General features: G+C 49.6%; 1 protein-coding gene across 1 annotated transcript in view; it reads left to right on the forward strand.

Moving 5' to 3' along the window:
• The window catches only part of ADAMTS2 (ADAM metallopeptidase with thrombospondin type 1 motif 2), a 247,436-nt gene that overhangs the window by 82,480 nt on the left and 148,831 nt on the right, over positions 1-16,125 (forward strand). Inside the window, exon 3 of the mRNA XM_079916090.1 lies at positions 673-832. Within this exon, the coding sequence (XP_079772216.1) occupies positions 673-832 (160 nt within the window). The remainder of the gene's footprint in view (positions 1-672; positions 833-16,125) is intronic.

Here is a 16,125-nt window from a genome sequence, read left to right on the forward strand (position 1 = left end):
TCCTGATGGGGACAAGGGTTCATCGAGGGCTTTGCAGCATGGAAGAGCCATAGCCAGTTTTGGGGGAGGCTTCGGTTGCTGTAGAGTCTGGGCTGGTGACTGTTGCGGATACAAGGATAGACAGCGGGGACTGTGGCCAGCTGCAGTGGCGCGTGCTCCATCCGTAGTGTCCACTGCTGTGTGCCATGCACTGTGGCCAGAGCCTGCATTTTCCAAGGAAAGATGGAATCCCATTTTTGAAACATGAAATCTCATCATTTTGAGTGTTGGGTTCAGAACTTTGAAAACACTCTTTGGGTCCAACTGAACATATCTGTGGCAGATTCAGTCCTGATAGTTTTGGCCTTTGTCTTGGACTTTGGGCTCCTGGGGGTGAAGGTGGGGGATAACCCAGGCAAGAACCCCTTCCTCAGACAGGGTTCATCACCCCCAAATGGCTCTGGCCTTGGTGGCTGGAAGTGGAGCTTCTGGAATGATGGGGCCTCTAGGCCCACCTGTTTGTGCCCTTCAGCCTGGGGTTCAAGCCTTGCACCCAGCTGCGGTGCTGGGCAGTGTTCACTGGGCCCTGCTCAGCCAGGTTGGAGGTTCTGCTCTCTGCAGCCCTCCTCACTGCTTCTCTTCCTTGGTCTGCTGTGCGCTGGGAATTTGAACTGTCTCATCTTTGCCCTGCAGGCTGGCCTGATCCGTATGGAGGAGGAGGAGTTCTTTATCGAGCCCCTGGAGAAGGGTCTGGCGGCAAATGAGACTGAGCAGGGCCGTGTGCATGTGGTGTATCGCCGGCCGCCCACCTCCAGACCCCCTCCTCTGGGGGGGCCACAGGCCCTGGACACAGGTAAGGCTGCTGCAGGTGGGAGGGTTGCATGGTGGACCCTGAATGTCCCCCCTGGGGAACCCAGGCGCCCTTTCTATAGCTCTGATCCCACGTCAAGGCTGAGACCCGCCCTTGCTGACCACATAGCACAGTGGGCATGCTGGGATGCTGGGTCAGGGACCTCTGCTTTGGGTGTATGTGGGCCATAAGCTTGTAGGTCTGAGGCCTCCACAGCAGGCAGTAAAGGCTGCCTGAGGGTCTTACCTTTGGCTGTCTGAGGGCTGGCAAGTGTCAGGGAAGAGGCAAGACCCAGACCAGGCCTGTACGCTGGCCTGAGTCTCGCGCCTGTGTCTCTGAGCCTATGCCTATGAAGAAGATGTCTGCTGCCCCCTTGCCCCCATCCCTAGCCTCTTTCCCCTGACTCTGTGCTGTGCTTTCCCTGCAGTGGTGATCACACCTCCCTGGCTGCTCACAGAAAAGGCCCTGAGTGCTTCTTTGGCCCCGATTGGACCCTGCTCCCTCTGGGAGACAGCTCAGATGCCAGGAGAGGAGGGAAGTGCTCCACAAAGACCCCAGAAGTGCTCCCAGCAGCCTCAGCAACCTATGCACAGACTCATATGGTTTTATCTTTTTCAGCTTAGAATCAAAGTGCGCTCTGGGCCCAGGAGCATGGAAGGAGCTACTGGGCAGGCGGTGCAGCCTCTCAGAGCCCTCCAGGAGGACACACCTACCCTCAGCCCAAACCTCCCCAGCATTCTCAGGATCTCAGGTCCCGGGCTTCAGTGAGGCCAGGTTGGGGTCTGGCTGTGGTCCTGGCAGTGCCCAGGCTCTGTGCTTGGCTCTTGCAGGGTGGGCTTAGCCCTCAGTTTTGGGTTCTAGATTCCTGGCTGTGCTCGCCCATCACCAGGGCAGGTGGCAGCAGACAGGGCATTGAGGCCTGGGTCTTGAGTCAGGCTCATCTGCATGTTTACAGTGAGCCCCGGAGGCCCTACTGGGCCAGCCCAGCTATGCTGTGATTAGCCGAGACACCCCCATTGCCCCAAGTAGCCTTGGCTCATTTAATTTAGGTCTCTCTGAGTTCCCAGCTGGCAGATCAATTGGGTACGGCCTGGCAAGGCACCATTCTAATTTCAAGGAATGGTATCAGATACTTTTGCAAAGGAATTGTCCCATCAGGAATCCCAGTGCTCTTCAGAGCCGATCAATACTTCCAGCTGCCCCTTATTCCCAGATGATGAATCGTAGGTCTCCTGCCAACAGTGGAGGGGGCACCCCAGGCGCTGCCCATCTGGCCTTCCCCAGCTTCAGCCCCTCCTACCTCTTTCCCACCCTTGGGCTTCTTTCTCTGCATGGGGAGGAATGGAGAGTAATCCCATTGGGTGAGGGCAGGAGTGGAAATGGGGCAAGTGAAGTGCCCCAGAACAGGGATCAGGGCCCTGGTGTTGCTCCTCGCTGGCTGTCTGCCCTTGGGCAAGTTTGGGCCCCTGGCCTCTGCCTTCTCATCTGTCCTGTGGGATTAGGAATGCCTGTGTCTCACAGAGCTGAGGACCTGGCCACTTTGGGCTTGATCTCTACCGGAAGATTCAGGGGGTTCCCTGGGGGCCCACTTAGGCTGGGTGTGGTGAAGCCTGCACAGTGAGGCTGCCAGGTACCCTGGGCCAGGGTGCCAATCCCAAATTCAATGTGGTACCTATCTCCTGAACATGGCAGCCCTCCTTCATGGCCTGACGGGCCTTGCCTTATTTCCTGGGCTTCTGTTGGCCTTTGGCATCTTCTCTTGAATCCTTCCCCCAACCTTCTCATCTGGCTATCTCTCGTGAGAGCTTGGAACTCAGAACACAGGAAAGGAATTTCAAACTCAGGATAAGCCCAGAAACCATTGACCTTAGAAGGGGGAAGGCCAATTGCATGGGTCTGGGGCTGAGGCTGCACTGAAATGGGGTGGGATGAGCTCTAGACCTCAGCCCGGGGCTGTGGGTGTGTAGGCTGAAGGCTGTGGGCCGAGGGCAGTAGGTCTCGGCCACAGGCCCAGAGTCTGGCGCCAGACCCCCTTTCCTTGACCTCCCTGCCCAGTGTCAGCGTGACCCTGTGTGGGTGACTTTTCCACAGAAAGCACATTTCTCCCTGCATGTGCTTGATTGTTTCCACTGGGCCCAGGGCTGAGGCCCACTCACTGACTGGAGGCGGTCCAGACATATTTTATGCTGGAGCTGGTCTGAGGGCCTGCGGTGACCCCCGACAGTCGTGCTCTCCGTCAGCCAGGCCTTGTCAGGGCCCACGGTGGCAGCTGGGAGATATGTAAAAGGAGTGTCCTTGGCTAAGCATGTTTGCTCTGTGCTCTTTCCTGCAAGAGGACATGGCCTACTGGGCACAGAACACCAGGACCTCCATGCAAAGGCTCTCAGGATGTGTGTGTGAGTGTGTGTGTATAAGGGTAGGAGACCCTTTCTTCTGGTGAATTCTGATGGGAACCCTGATATGTCAATGTGGCTCTGGCCAAAGAAGGCAGGAGGTACTGACTGGAAGTTTTCTCCTGCCCCCGCAGGGCAACTTCTGGAAGCAGGTTTGAAATACCCTGGCCATTTATCAGTGGACAATGGATATAATGGGTCCTCAGAGGAAGGGGAAGGGGAAACACCTGTCCTGGGCCTCCTGGTCTGGGAGATTAGCATCTGGCTGGGTGTGGGTGTGCTAGTTGGGGTGGGGGTGCCTGCGGAGGGTGGTGAGGGTATGGGTGAGGGGACCTGTGGGATGGGGTGTTTGTGGGAGCGTGTGTTGTACACAGCTCTTCCAGAGCACTGAGACACGCTGCCATTGCCCTGTTTTCCCTGAGCAGCCAACAGGCTTCCTGGGGTGGTCTCAGGGGCTCCCGGACCCTCAGAGCATCATTGTCACTAATGGTCTCCATCATCTTAGTTCAGCTACTGGGTTGCAGACTGCCCAGGGAAAGGATGGAAAATGATGCTTTTAGCGTGTCTTCCAGGACTCAGGCCACGGTTAGAGGTTGCACTGGGTAGCTTAGCCCACAGCAATGTCACCCTCAGGCCCTGGAGGAGTACCAGGGTGGGCAAGGGACTGAAGGAGACCAGGATGACTTTTTTTCCCTCACTGGACTCACAGGTGTTGCGGAAGTGTCTCTGCTTCGCTCTGCTGGGCCTGGGAGCCTGGCTGGGCCAGAAGGGCAGGGCTCCAAGGCCAGGGTGCCAGTGTGGCCTTTTGGGGAGAGGAGGTTCAGGCATCTCCAGGCCTCTGCTGGACTGGACCTTTCCCCAGCACCCTGAGTCCCTTTCTCAGCCTTCCCCAGAGCCAGCCCTGTGCCCAGGGCCGTATGTTGGGAGGTGTGCTGTGTAACATTGGTCTCTCTACCGTTTGCACTTGTGTGCATGCATGTGCGTTTGCATTTGTATACAAGCATGGAGAGAGCCTCACTCCCAGTTCTAGGCCACTGCCTGAGCACCACCCTGGCTGCCATCTGTTAACACTGTCTGGGGTTGTTGAGGGGGAGCCAGGGCCAGTGGGTACAGGATAAGGAGCTCAGCCCTGCTCACAGCTTGCACTGGGTGATCCTGGCATGTCATGCCCCTCTGAGTCCCAGGCTGCTATGACACATTACCACCAACTGGGTGGCTTAAAACAACAGCACTTCATTCTCTCATAGTTTGGGAGGGCAGAAGTCTGAAGTCAGTCAGTGTCACTGGGCTGAAATCAAGGTGTCAGCCGGGCTGGTTCCCTCTGGAGGCTCTAAGGCGAATCTGTTCGTTGCCTCTCCCAGCTTCTGGTGGCTGCTGGCATTCCTTGGCTTGTGGCTGCACCACTCCAATCTCTGCCTTTGTGGTCACATCACCTCCTCTTCTTCTGTGTGATGTCAATCTCCCTCTGCCTCCCTCTTATAAAGGATGCGGGTAATGGCATTGGGATTCACCCTGATAATTAGAATGATCTCCACCTCTCAAGATCCATAATCTAATCACATCTACAAAGTCCTTTTTTGCCATGTAGGATAACATTCACAGGTCCTAGTGATTAGAATCTGGTATGTTTGGGGGCCACCATTCAGCTTATACAGGAAGCAAATTAGCCTCCCTTTCAAGGCTGGCTATGCAATGAATGGGGTACACACCCATGGAGGAGAAACACTATAAGTACCCTTCACTCCTTCTCAGGGGACAGTGCTCAGGCACAGCCCAGGCAGACCCCTTGCCCCTCTTCTGCCTCTGCTGGACCCTAGTGCCATCTCAGCCAGACTGTGAGGCCTGGTGTGCTATGGTTGGTCTGACCCTAAGACCTAGTGCGCGGAGATGTGGCCTTGCTGGTCACACCAAGGAGGACTGAACTTGGGACTCTGGGAAAGTCCCCACTGTGTGGGAAAGACCCCTGGGTCACATACTGGGCATGTGGTCTCTCTGTCAGGCACATTTGCAAGAAGTTCTGCCATCCCAAGACAAGGGCTGCAAACTCAAGAGACCTGCAGTGCCCGGCAGGCAATGCCAATGAGGACAATGGCAGAGGGTAAGAAAAAGAATTACACCCACCCTTGGCCTGGCATTAATTTTCCTGCTTTTCATATAAACACGGACACAGAGAGAATGTCTCTGCTAAAATGGAAACGGCAGCGTGAGTGCAGTGGCACATGGCATTTGGCCCTGGCCTCACTGTGGGCACAGCACAGATGACAGACTTTGTCCACAAGGGCAGCCCCTCCTGAGCTCCCCTGACCAAGACCTGGTGGGACTGTGGGCCTGGGGCAGCCAATCCTCTTACTGTCAAGAGAATCCAGACATCAGAACTTTTATTTGAACCCTCCTGATTTTAAATTGTTGCTTCAAATTTCTGAAAAGCACCACATGGGCCAAATAAAACATGACCCCCATTGGCAACATGTGCTTTATGAGAGGCAGAGGTAGACGTGTCCTTTACCCTCCTCCACAGGCCTACTGAAGTCCCTGGGCATAGCCTTGGGACCAAGGAAGGGCTGTGAGCTCCTGCTAGGCAGGTGGTACCCCGTCCCGTGAGCTGCTGCTGGGCTGCAGTGTCTCCCACCCTGCCTTGCCCTTGGCCCTGGGCTGAAGGAAGAGAAGCCAGACAGCTCAGTGTCTGTGACCTTGGCTGCCTCCTTCTCGGAAACAGCCAGTGCCAAGCCTTTGCCCGCTGCTGTCAGGCTGCGGCGTCCTCCCTGGCGGGCAGAGGAGACATGCTGCCCTCGGGAGCGCTCTGCCCTGCTGCTGCCAAGGAAAGCCTGTGAGGAGGGAAGGGCAGGGTGCCAGTGCTGCGTGGCTTCTCCACGTGGCCAAGCGTGGCCAGCCCGCGCAGTCTCCACCCGGCGGCCTGTAGCCCTTCCTCCCCTCCTGACCTGCTCGTGTCTCTGCCCCGTCCCATTGCCTTGAGCCACATAGTTTTCTGGGCTGCTGAGGAACCAGGAGTGAAGCTCATGTAGGCCCTCAGGGCAGGAGCCAGAGGGCTGGAGCTGATGCTGGGAGCTCAAAGAGGCTGTGTGGTGTCCTGCAGGCAGCCCCAGCAGGGAAGGGGCCTGACAGATAGTGCTGTATTTCAGCCAGCCTGCTGTGGTCCAGGCTGGAGGCAGGGAGGCCAGAGTGATGGTGCAGGGAGAGTGCAGCCCTGTCAGGACAGGCCATGGGTGGGAAGTGGGCAAGGCTCCACTTGGTGGTAGTAGGTTGCCAGGCATACCTTGGTGATGCAGTGGGTATGAGTCATAAGGGAGAGGGCCCAGTCAAGGGTGAGGCCTGGTGGGGGGTGAGGGGTGGATAATGGGGCAGGTGATGTGGAGGGGTCACTAACTTGCTGGAAGCCAGATTGGGGAGGCTTTCTGTGCTATAGCGGTTTATGTCGTAGTGTCCTGTTGCCACTGTAACAAGTTACCATAAACTCAGTGGCTTAAAAAAACACAGATTTATTCTCTTATAGTTCTGGAGATTAGAAGTCCAAAATGGATCTTAAGGGGCTAAAATCAAGGTGTCAGCAATGCTGGTTCCCTCCGGAGGCTCGAGAGGGGAATCTGTTCCTTGCCTCTCCCAGCTTCTGGTGGCTGCCGGCATTCATTGGCATGTGGCTGCATCACTCTAACCTCTGCTCTGTGGTCACAGTGTCTTCTCATCTATAGTAAGTTTCTCTCCGTTTCCCTTTTTTTTATTTTTTAAATTTTTATTTGTATTTTTTTACATCTTTATTGGAGTATAAATGCTTTACAATGGTGTGTTAGTTTCTGCTTTATAACAAAGTGAATCAGTTATACATATACATATATTCCCATATCTCTTCCATCTTGCATCTCCCTCCCTCCCACCCTCCCTATCCCACCCCTCCAGGCGGTCACAAAGCACCGAGCTGATCTCCTTGTGCTATGCAGCTGCTTCCCGCTAGCTATCTATTTTATGTTTGGTAGTGTATATATGTCCATGCCACTCTCTCACTTTGTCACAGCTTACCCTTCCCCCTCCCCATATCCTCCAGTCCATTCTCCAGTAGGTCTCTGTCTTTATTACTGTCTTACCCCTAGATTCTTCATGACATTTTTTTCTCTTAAATTCCATATATATGTGTTAGCATATGGTATTTGTCTTTCTCTTTCTGACTTACTTCACTCTGTATCACAGACTCTAGGTCCATCCACCTCATTACAAATAGCTCAATTTCGTTTCTTTTTATGGCTGAGTAATATTCCATTGTATATATGTGCCACATCTTCTTTAGCCATTCATCCGATGATGGACACTTAGGTTGCTTCCATCTCCGGGCTATTGTAAATAGAGCTGCAATGAACATTTTGGTACATGACTCTTTTTGAATTATCGTTTTCTCAGGGTATATGCCCAGTAGTGGGATTGCTGAGTCATATGGTAGTTCTATTTGTAGTTTTTTAAGGAACCTCCATACTGTTCTCCATAGTGCCTGTACCAATTCACATTCCCACCAGCAGTGCAAGAGTGTTCCCTTTTCTCCACACACTCTCCAGCAGTTAATGTTTCTAGATTTTTTGATGATGGCCATTCTGACTGGCGTGAGATGATATCTCATTGTAGTTTTCATTTGCATTTCTCTAATGATTAATGATGTTGAGCATTCTTTCATGTGTTTGTTGGCAGTCTGTATATCTTCTTTGGAGAAATGTCTATTTAGATCTTCTGCCCATTTTTGGATTGGGTTGTTTGTTTTTTTGTTATTGAGCTGCATGAGCTGCTTGTAAATTTTGGAGATTGATCCTTTGTCATTTGCTTCATTTGCAAATATTTTTTCCCATTCTGAGGGTTGTCTTTTGGTCTTGTTTATGGTTTCCTTTGCTGTGCAGAAGCTTTGCAGTTTCATTAGGTCCCATTTGTTTATTTTGGTTTTTATTTCCATTTCTCTAGGAGGTGGGTCAAAAAGGATCTTGCTGTGATTTATGTCATAGAGTGTTTTGCCTATGTTTTCCTCTAAGAGTTTGATAGTTTCTGGCCTTACATTTAGGTCTTTAATCCATTTTGAGCTTATTTTTGTGTATGGTGTTAGGCGGTGATCTAATCTCATACTTTTACATGTACCTGTCCAGTTTTCCCAGCACCACTTATTGAAGAGGCTGTCCTTTCTCCACTGTACATTCCTGCCTCCTTTATCAAAGATAAGGTGACCATATGTGCATGGGTTTATCTCTGGGCTTTCTATCCTGCTCCATTGATCTATATTTCTGGTTTTGTGCCAGGACCATACTGTCTTGATTACTGTAGCTTTGTAGTATAGTCTGAAGTCAGGGAGCCTGATTCCTCCAGCTCCGTTTTTCATTCTCAATATTGCTTTGGCTATTCGGAGTCTTTTGTGTTTCCATACAAATTGTGAAATTTTTTGTTCTAGTTCTGTGAAAAACGCCAGTGGTAGTTTGATAGAGATTGCATTGAATCTGTAGATTGCTTTGGGTAGTAGAGTCATTTTCACAATGTTGATTCTTCCAATCCAAGAACATGGTATATCTCTCCATCTATTTGTATCATCTTTAATTTCTTTCATCAGTGTCTTATAATTTTCTGCATACAGGTCTTTTGTCTCCTTAGGTAGGTTTATTCCTAGATATTTTATTCTTTTGTTGCAGTGGTAAATGGGAGTGTTTTCTTGATTTCACTTTCAGATTTTTCATCATTAGTGTATAGGAATGCCAGAGATTTCTGTGCATTACTTTTGTATCCTGCTACTTTACCAAATTCATTGATTAGCTCTAGTAGTTTTCTGGTAGCATCTTTAGGATTCTCTATGTATAATATCATGTCATCTGCAAACAGTGACAGCTTTAATTCTTCTTTTCTGATTTGGATTCTTTTTATTTCCTTTTCTTCTCTGATTGCTGTGGCTAAAACTTCCAAAACTATGTTGAATAAGAGTGGTGTGAGTGGGCAACCTTGTCTTGTTCCTGATCTTAGTGGAAATGCTTTCAGTTTTTCACCATTGAGGACGATGTTGGCTGTGGGTTTGTCATATATGGCCCTTATTATGTTGAGGAAAGTTCCCTCTATGCCTACTTTCTGGAGGGTTTTTATCATAAATGGGTGTTGAATTTTGTCAAAAGCTTTCTCTGCATCTATTGAGATGACCATATGGTTTTTCTCCTTCAATTTGTTAATATGGTGTATCACATTGATTGATTTGCGTATATTGAAGAATCCTTGCATTCCTGGAATAAACCCCACTTGATCATGTTGTATGATCCTTTTAATGTGCTGTTGGACTCTGTTTGCTAGTATTTTGTTGAGGATTTTTGCATCTATGTTCATCAGTGATATTGGCCTGTAGTTTTCTTTCTTTGTGACATCCTTGTCTGGTTTTGGTATCAGGGTGATGGTGGCCTCGTAGAATGAGTTTGGGAGTGTTCCTCCGTCTGCTATATTTTGGAAGAGTTTGAGAAAGATAGGTGTTAGCTCTTCTCTAAATGTTTGATAGAATTCGCCTGTGAAGCCATCTGGTCCTGAGTTTTGTTTGTTGGAAGATTTTTAATCACAGTTTGAATTTCAGTGCTTGTGATTGGTCTGTTCATATTTCCTATTTCTTCCTGATTCAGTCTTGGCAGGTTGTGCATTTCTAAGAATTTGTCCATTTCTTCCAGGTTGTCCATTTTATTGGCATAGAGTTGCTTGTAGTAATCTCTCCTGATCTTTTGTATTTCTTCAGTGTCAGTTGTTACTTCTCCTTTTTCATTTCTAATTCTATTGATTTGAGTCTTCTCCCTTTCTCTCATGTTGAGTCTGGCTAATGGTTTATCAATTTTGTTTATCTTCCCCAAGGACCAGCTTTTAGTTTTATTGATCTTTGCTATCGTTTCCTTCATTTCTTTCTCATTTATTTCTGATCTGATCTTTATGATTTCTTTCCTTCTGCTAACTTTGGGGGTTTTTTGTTCTTCTTTCTCTAATTACTTTAGGTGCAAGGTTAGGTTGTTTATTCGAGATGTTTCCTGTTTCTTAAGGTAGGACTGTATTGCTATAAACTTCCCTCTCAGAACTTCTTTTGCTGCATCCCATAGATTTTGGGTCGTTGTGTCTCCATTGTCATTTGTTTCTAGGTATATTCTGATTTCCTCTTTGATTTCTTCAGTGATCACTTCGTTATTAAGTAGTGTATTGTTTAGCCCCCATGTGTTTGTATTTTTTACAGATCTTTTCCTGTAATTGATATCTAGTCTCATAGTGTTGTGGTTGGAAAAGATACTTGATACAATTTCAATTTTCTTAAATTTACCAAGGCTTGATTTGTGACCCAAGGTATGATCTATCCTGGAGAATGTTCCATGAGCACTTGAGAAAAATGTGTATTCTGTTGTTTTTGGATGGAGTGTCCTATAAATATCAATTAAGTCATCTTGTTTAATGTATCATTTAAAGCTTGTGTTTCTGTATTTATTTTCATTTTGGGTGATCTGTCCATTGGTGAAAGTGGGGTGGTAAAGTCCCCTACTATGAATGTGTTACTGTTGATTTCCCCTTTTATGGCTGTTAGTATTTGCCTTATGTATTGAGGTGCTCCTATGTTAGGTGCATAAATATTTACAATTGTTGTATCTTCTTCTTGGATCAATCCCTTGATCATTATGTAGTGTCCTTCTTTGTCTCTTCTAATAGTCTTTATTTTAAAATCTATTTTGTCTGTTATGAGAATTGCTACTCCAGCTTTCTTTTGGTTTCCATTTGCATGGAATATCTTTTTCCATTCCCTCACTTTCAGTCTGTATGTATCTCTAGGTCTGAAGTGGGTCTCTTGTAGACAGCATATATATGGGTGTTGTTTTTGTATCCATTCAGCCAGTCTGTGTCTTTTGGTGGGAGCATTTAATCCATTTACATTTAAGGTAATTATCGATATGTATGTTCCTATTCCCATTTTCTTAATTGTTTTGGGTTTGTTATTGTAGGTCTTTTCCTTCTCTTGTGTTTCTTGCCTAGAGAAGTTCCTTTAGCATTTGTTGTAAAGCTGGTTCGGTGGTGCTGAACTCTCTCAGCTTTTCCTTGTCTGTAAAGGTTTTAATTTCTCCATCAAATTTGAATGAGATCCTTGCTGGGTAGAGTAATCTTGGTTGTAGGTTTTTCTCCTTCATCACTTTACATATGTCCTGCCAGTCCCTTCTGGCTTGCAGAGTTTCTGCTGAAAGATCAGCTGTTAACCTTATGGGGATTCCCTTGTGTGTTATTTGTTGTTTTTCCCTTGCTGCTTTTAATATGTTTTCTTTGTATTTAATTTTTGACAGTTTGATTAATATGTGTCTTGGCATGTTTCTCCTTGGATTTATCCTGTATGGGACTCTCTGTGCTTCCTGGACTTGATTAACTATTTCCTTTCCCATACTAGGGAAGTTTTCGACTATAATCTCTTCAAATATTTTCTCAGTCCCTTTGTTTTTCCCTTCTTCTTCTGGAATCCCTATAATTTTAATGTTGGTGCATTTAATGTTGTCCCGGAGGTCTCTGAGACTGTCCTCAGTTCTTTTCATTCTTTTTTTTTAATTCTGCTCTGCAGTAGTTATTTCCACTATTTTATCTTCCAAGTCACTGATCTGTTCTTCTGCCTCAGTTATTCTGCTATTGATCCCATCTAGAGTGTTTGTAATTTCATTTATTGTGTTGTTCATCATTGCTTGTTTCATCTTTAGTTCTTCTAGGTCCCTGTTAAATGTTTCTTGCATTTTCTCTATTCTATTTCCAAGATTTTGGATCATCTTTACTATCATTATTCTGAATTCTTTTTCAGGTAGACTGCCTATTTCCTCTTCATTTGTTAGGTATGGTGGATTTTTATCTTGCTCCTTCATCTGCTGTGTGTTTTTCTGTCTTCTCATTTTGCTTATCTTACTGTGTTTGAGGTCTCCTTTTTGCAGGCTGCAGGTTCGTAGTTCCCGTTGTTTTTGGTGTGTGTCCCCAGTGGCTAAAGTTGGTTCAGTGGGTTGTGTAGGCTTCCTGGTGGAGGGGACTAGTGGCTGTGTTCTGGTGGATGAGGCTGGATCTTGTCTTTCTGGTGAGCAGGTCCACATCTGTTGGTGTGTTTTTAGGTGTCTGTGAACTTATTATGATTTTAGGCAGCCTCTCTGCTAATGGGTGGGGTTGTGTTCCTGTCTTGCTAGTTTTTTGACATAGGATGTCCAGCACTGTAGCTTGCTGGTCGTTGAGTGAAGCTGGGTGCTGGTGTTGAGATGGAGATCTCTAGGAGATTTTCACCGTTTGATATTATGTGGTGCTGGGAGGTCTCTTGTGGACTAGTGTCCTGAAGTTGGCTCTCCCACCTCAGAGGCACAGCACTGACTCCTGGCTGCAGCACCAAGAGCCTTTCATCCACACGGCTCGGATGGACAGCTCTCCCTCTTCGTGCTGGGTATGTCCGCTGCTTGCTGCGTGCCCGTTGGCACCTGCCCTCCGTGACACCCCGCTTTCCCCTGTCCACTCCACTTGTCTCTCCCAGGGGTGTTCTGCGCCTGCCTGGCTGCCTCCAAGCCCGTCTTCATCAGCGTCGGTAGTGTGTAGACTTGCAGAGGGTGGCCAGCGTCCGACCCTCCGGCCGGACCTTGGCTGCTTCCCTTTCGTACCCGCCACCTACCCGTGAGCCCCAGCGACCGGCAGATGTTCACCATCAGCAGCAGCGCCTCAGTCTTCTAACTTTGATAGTTCTCGAGCTTTGGTGGTGGATTTCTGTGTGGATTGTTCTTTTAATTAACTTCCCTTGGAGAAGTGGTTTAAGTGTCAGCCGAGGGCAGGAGTGAAACCCTAGACGAAGTGCTGCTGATTTCCTTTGAGTTTGTTCCCTGTTTTCCTTTTATAAAGACACTTGTGATTACATTTGGCTCACCGGGATAATCCAGAATTTTCTCATTTCAAGATCCTTACCTGCATCACATCTCAAGATCCTTACCTGCATCACTCTCTTGAGCAGAGTCTCTGTTTTACTTATAACAGATATAACAAAAGTTTAATATCCTAACTATATAAAGAGCTCCCAGAGATCAATATAAAGAATTACAAATTATCTGAAAAAACAACTGAGCCACAGATATTAAGAGGCAAATAGGAAATGCATTAACAGAGGGAAATACAGATCGTTAATAAGCATCTGCAGTCTCTTTAGCCATATAAGGCTATACTCACAGGTTCTGGGGATTAGGATGTGACATCCTGGGGGCCATGATTCAGCCTATGTGATATCAAAGTGTTGAAGGCTGAGGTCCTGGCAGAAGTGGAAGAGAGGCCCTTGGCAGGCTTTGCACCCTGATTCCCAGATCTGGCCAGAGTCCAAGTGCTGGGACCTCTCTCTGTGTCCCCAACCCAGGTACTTCCTGAGCCATTTGCAGGAGCCTGCGGCCTGGCCTGGCACTTTCAGGTGGTGACCCAGGGGCTCTCCCACTGGACTTGACCAGTGCCCTGCCCAGCCGGCCATTGCCAGCTCACTGAATTGCAGCTGAAAGTCTGGGCACCTCAGTGCTAGATGCCCAGGGCCTTCTCAGTTCCTCTTCCTCATTCCACCCCTGAGCTGTGCCTACAGCTCGGGGATGAGAGGAAACCGAAAGAGAAGCACCGATTGTGAAACCCAAGGCAGTTGGCCCGACCACTGCCGGGGGGCGTGTTTCCGAGCGGAGTGCATCCTTGGCAGAGGCCTCAGTGCTCCCACTGCTTGCGGCCGGCCCCCTGCACAGCTGTTGGAGATGCCATTGTGGTGATGTGGTCACATGCTGGGGAGGTGGGCGAGGGGCCAGTGCTGGGACAGCCGAGGCTGCACATTCTCTGAGGCCTGATGCTGTCTGGGGTCAGACTTAGGAGACCACTCTAGAGCTGTTGGCTGAGCTGAGGGACTTTCTGACTGGGGTCTGTGGCCTGGGGGCTCTTCCGAGGGGCTATGAAGGCAGAGGTGATGCCTGCAACCAGGCAAGGGCTTGGGCCCGCCTCATCCTGCAGTGGAGACTTGCCTGGTGTGCCCCCCTCCTTCCTGCTGCCCAAATGCAGTCTGTGACGATACTGGACCTGGCTGGCACAGCCCACGAGCTCAGCTCCTCTCCTAGACAAAATTCACTGATACGCTTTCTTTCTTCCCCTTGGATTGTGTAGTGAATGTTCCCCAAAGAGCTTTCTGTCGGCATGTGGTAACCACGCCGGGCTTCCAGATAACACAACGTCTCAGGAGCAAAGCTGTGCTCTGCTCTGGGTGCGTCTGGAGTTTAATTAGCAAGAGTGGTGTGCCTGGTTGTCACATCGGCTGTGGGCTCTGCGGGTCTGCTCTTTGCAGGTCCCCAGCACAGCAGACCGGGATGTTTCTGGGAGAGACATGATGTCTCCAGTGGCAACTTTACACGTCTGTGGCATTTGTGCTTCACGTTTCGGCCGGCCTGCCAGGGTGGGAGCAGCTGGGCCCGAACATCCATCGGGACCCTGACAAGGTTCCCTCCACACCCCATGGGGCAATTGTGAAAGAGATCGGGGCTTTCTGCATGCTGTATCTACATGATGGGGGACAGGGGGACAGGTGTCCCACAATGGGTCCCTGGACAGAGGCCTCTCAGAGAAGCGGTGGGCCCTGATGACAGGTGAGAGGCACTGGGTCCCAGCGTAAGAGGGATCGGGCTGCAGAGACAGCTCCAGGGACGTATGGAGGGGAGAGAAGGCCCTTCCCCAGAAGCAGTGAGGCTGGGCATAGCTCAGAAGCTGGGTTTGGGCCCGAGGTCCAAACTCTGCCAGTTTGGACCAGTCGGAGACCTCTGACCAAGGCCTGTTTCCTCTAAGAATTATCTGCGGGTTGGCAAACACTTCAGCCAGCTCCAAGCCTGAAGCGTTTTCTATAAAAATTTCCAACTTTCCTTGACCTATTTCTCTTTCAGATTAATACCAAGCAGTGCTGTGCACTTGGCCCTGAAGGAACTCTGAGCTGGGAAAAGGTCATGCAATTAGACGGAAGTGTTGGTGTCTGGCTCTCTCTCCCTCCCCCGCTCAGGCTTTATTCTTCTCTCCCTCAGTCTGGCCCTCTCTTTCACCCACACATACTCATGCGCACACGTTTGGAACCTGGGCTGGATTTTTGAGTTGGGATGTTTCTCCCAGAGCTCTTGACCTGGCTCCACTGGCCTGGGCTCAATCTTGGGGTGTGGGCTTCACCTTGACCTGGAGCAAGGCCTCAGGGAGTATGACTGGAGCTCATGGGAGAGCCTGGTGGCAGAGTCCAGCTGGGGTACCTTTCGAGGGGTGTCCAGGCAAGATGAAGGTGCACACTTGGTATGAGGTCAGGGCTCAGGTGATAGCTTGTAGGATGGCACAGGATTCAGGGGAGTCCAGGGCCAGGACCTGGTGGAGGAGGTGGCCTGGGAGCTGGGCTTGCATAGGGAGGAGGGTGGGGCTGACCTGGACTGGAAGGGACCAGGCGCCTAGTGATGTTCCCAGTCGTGGGGGGAACAATAAGAATAACAGTAGTACTCCTTGATGGAGCACTCAGGCTCAAGGGCAGGCACCCTGCCCACTGCTGCAGAGAATGGTAAAGCCATGAACAAAGCAAAAGCCAGGAAAGTGTAGACTGAGTCGGGGGGAGGTTTTCTGGGTCAGAGACAAGATGCACCTGGCTGGTGGGAGGGCCCAGCCTGCGAGACTGATCCAGACAGAGGGGACGTAAACACTTGGCACTCTCTGAGGCAGGAGTCACCCCAGTGTGGCCGAGGGGCAGAAAGAGGGCCACATACCTGGCGCTGGGGGATTAATGGGGAGAGAAGAAGGGCTGGGCCTGGAGCGGTGGGGAGGGCTGGATTGTGTCCAGTCGTGAAGGAGGTGAGTTCTTATTCTCCTCGCAGTGGGAAGCCTTTGGAGGACTCTCAGTGGGGAGAG

Source organism: Stenella coeruleoalba, assembly GCF_951394435.1.
Source record: "Stenella coeruleoalba genome assembly, chromosome: 3".
NCBI classification, from domain to species: Eukaryota; Metazoa; Chordata; class Mammalia; order Artiodactyla; family Delphinidae; genus Stenella; species Stenella coeruleoalba.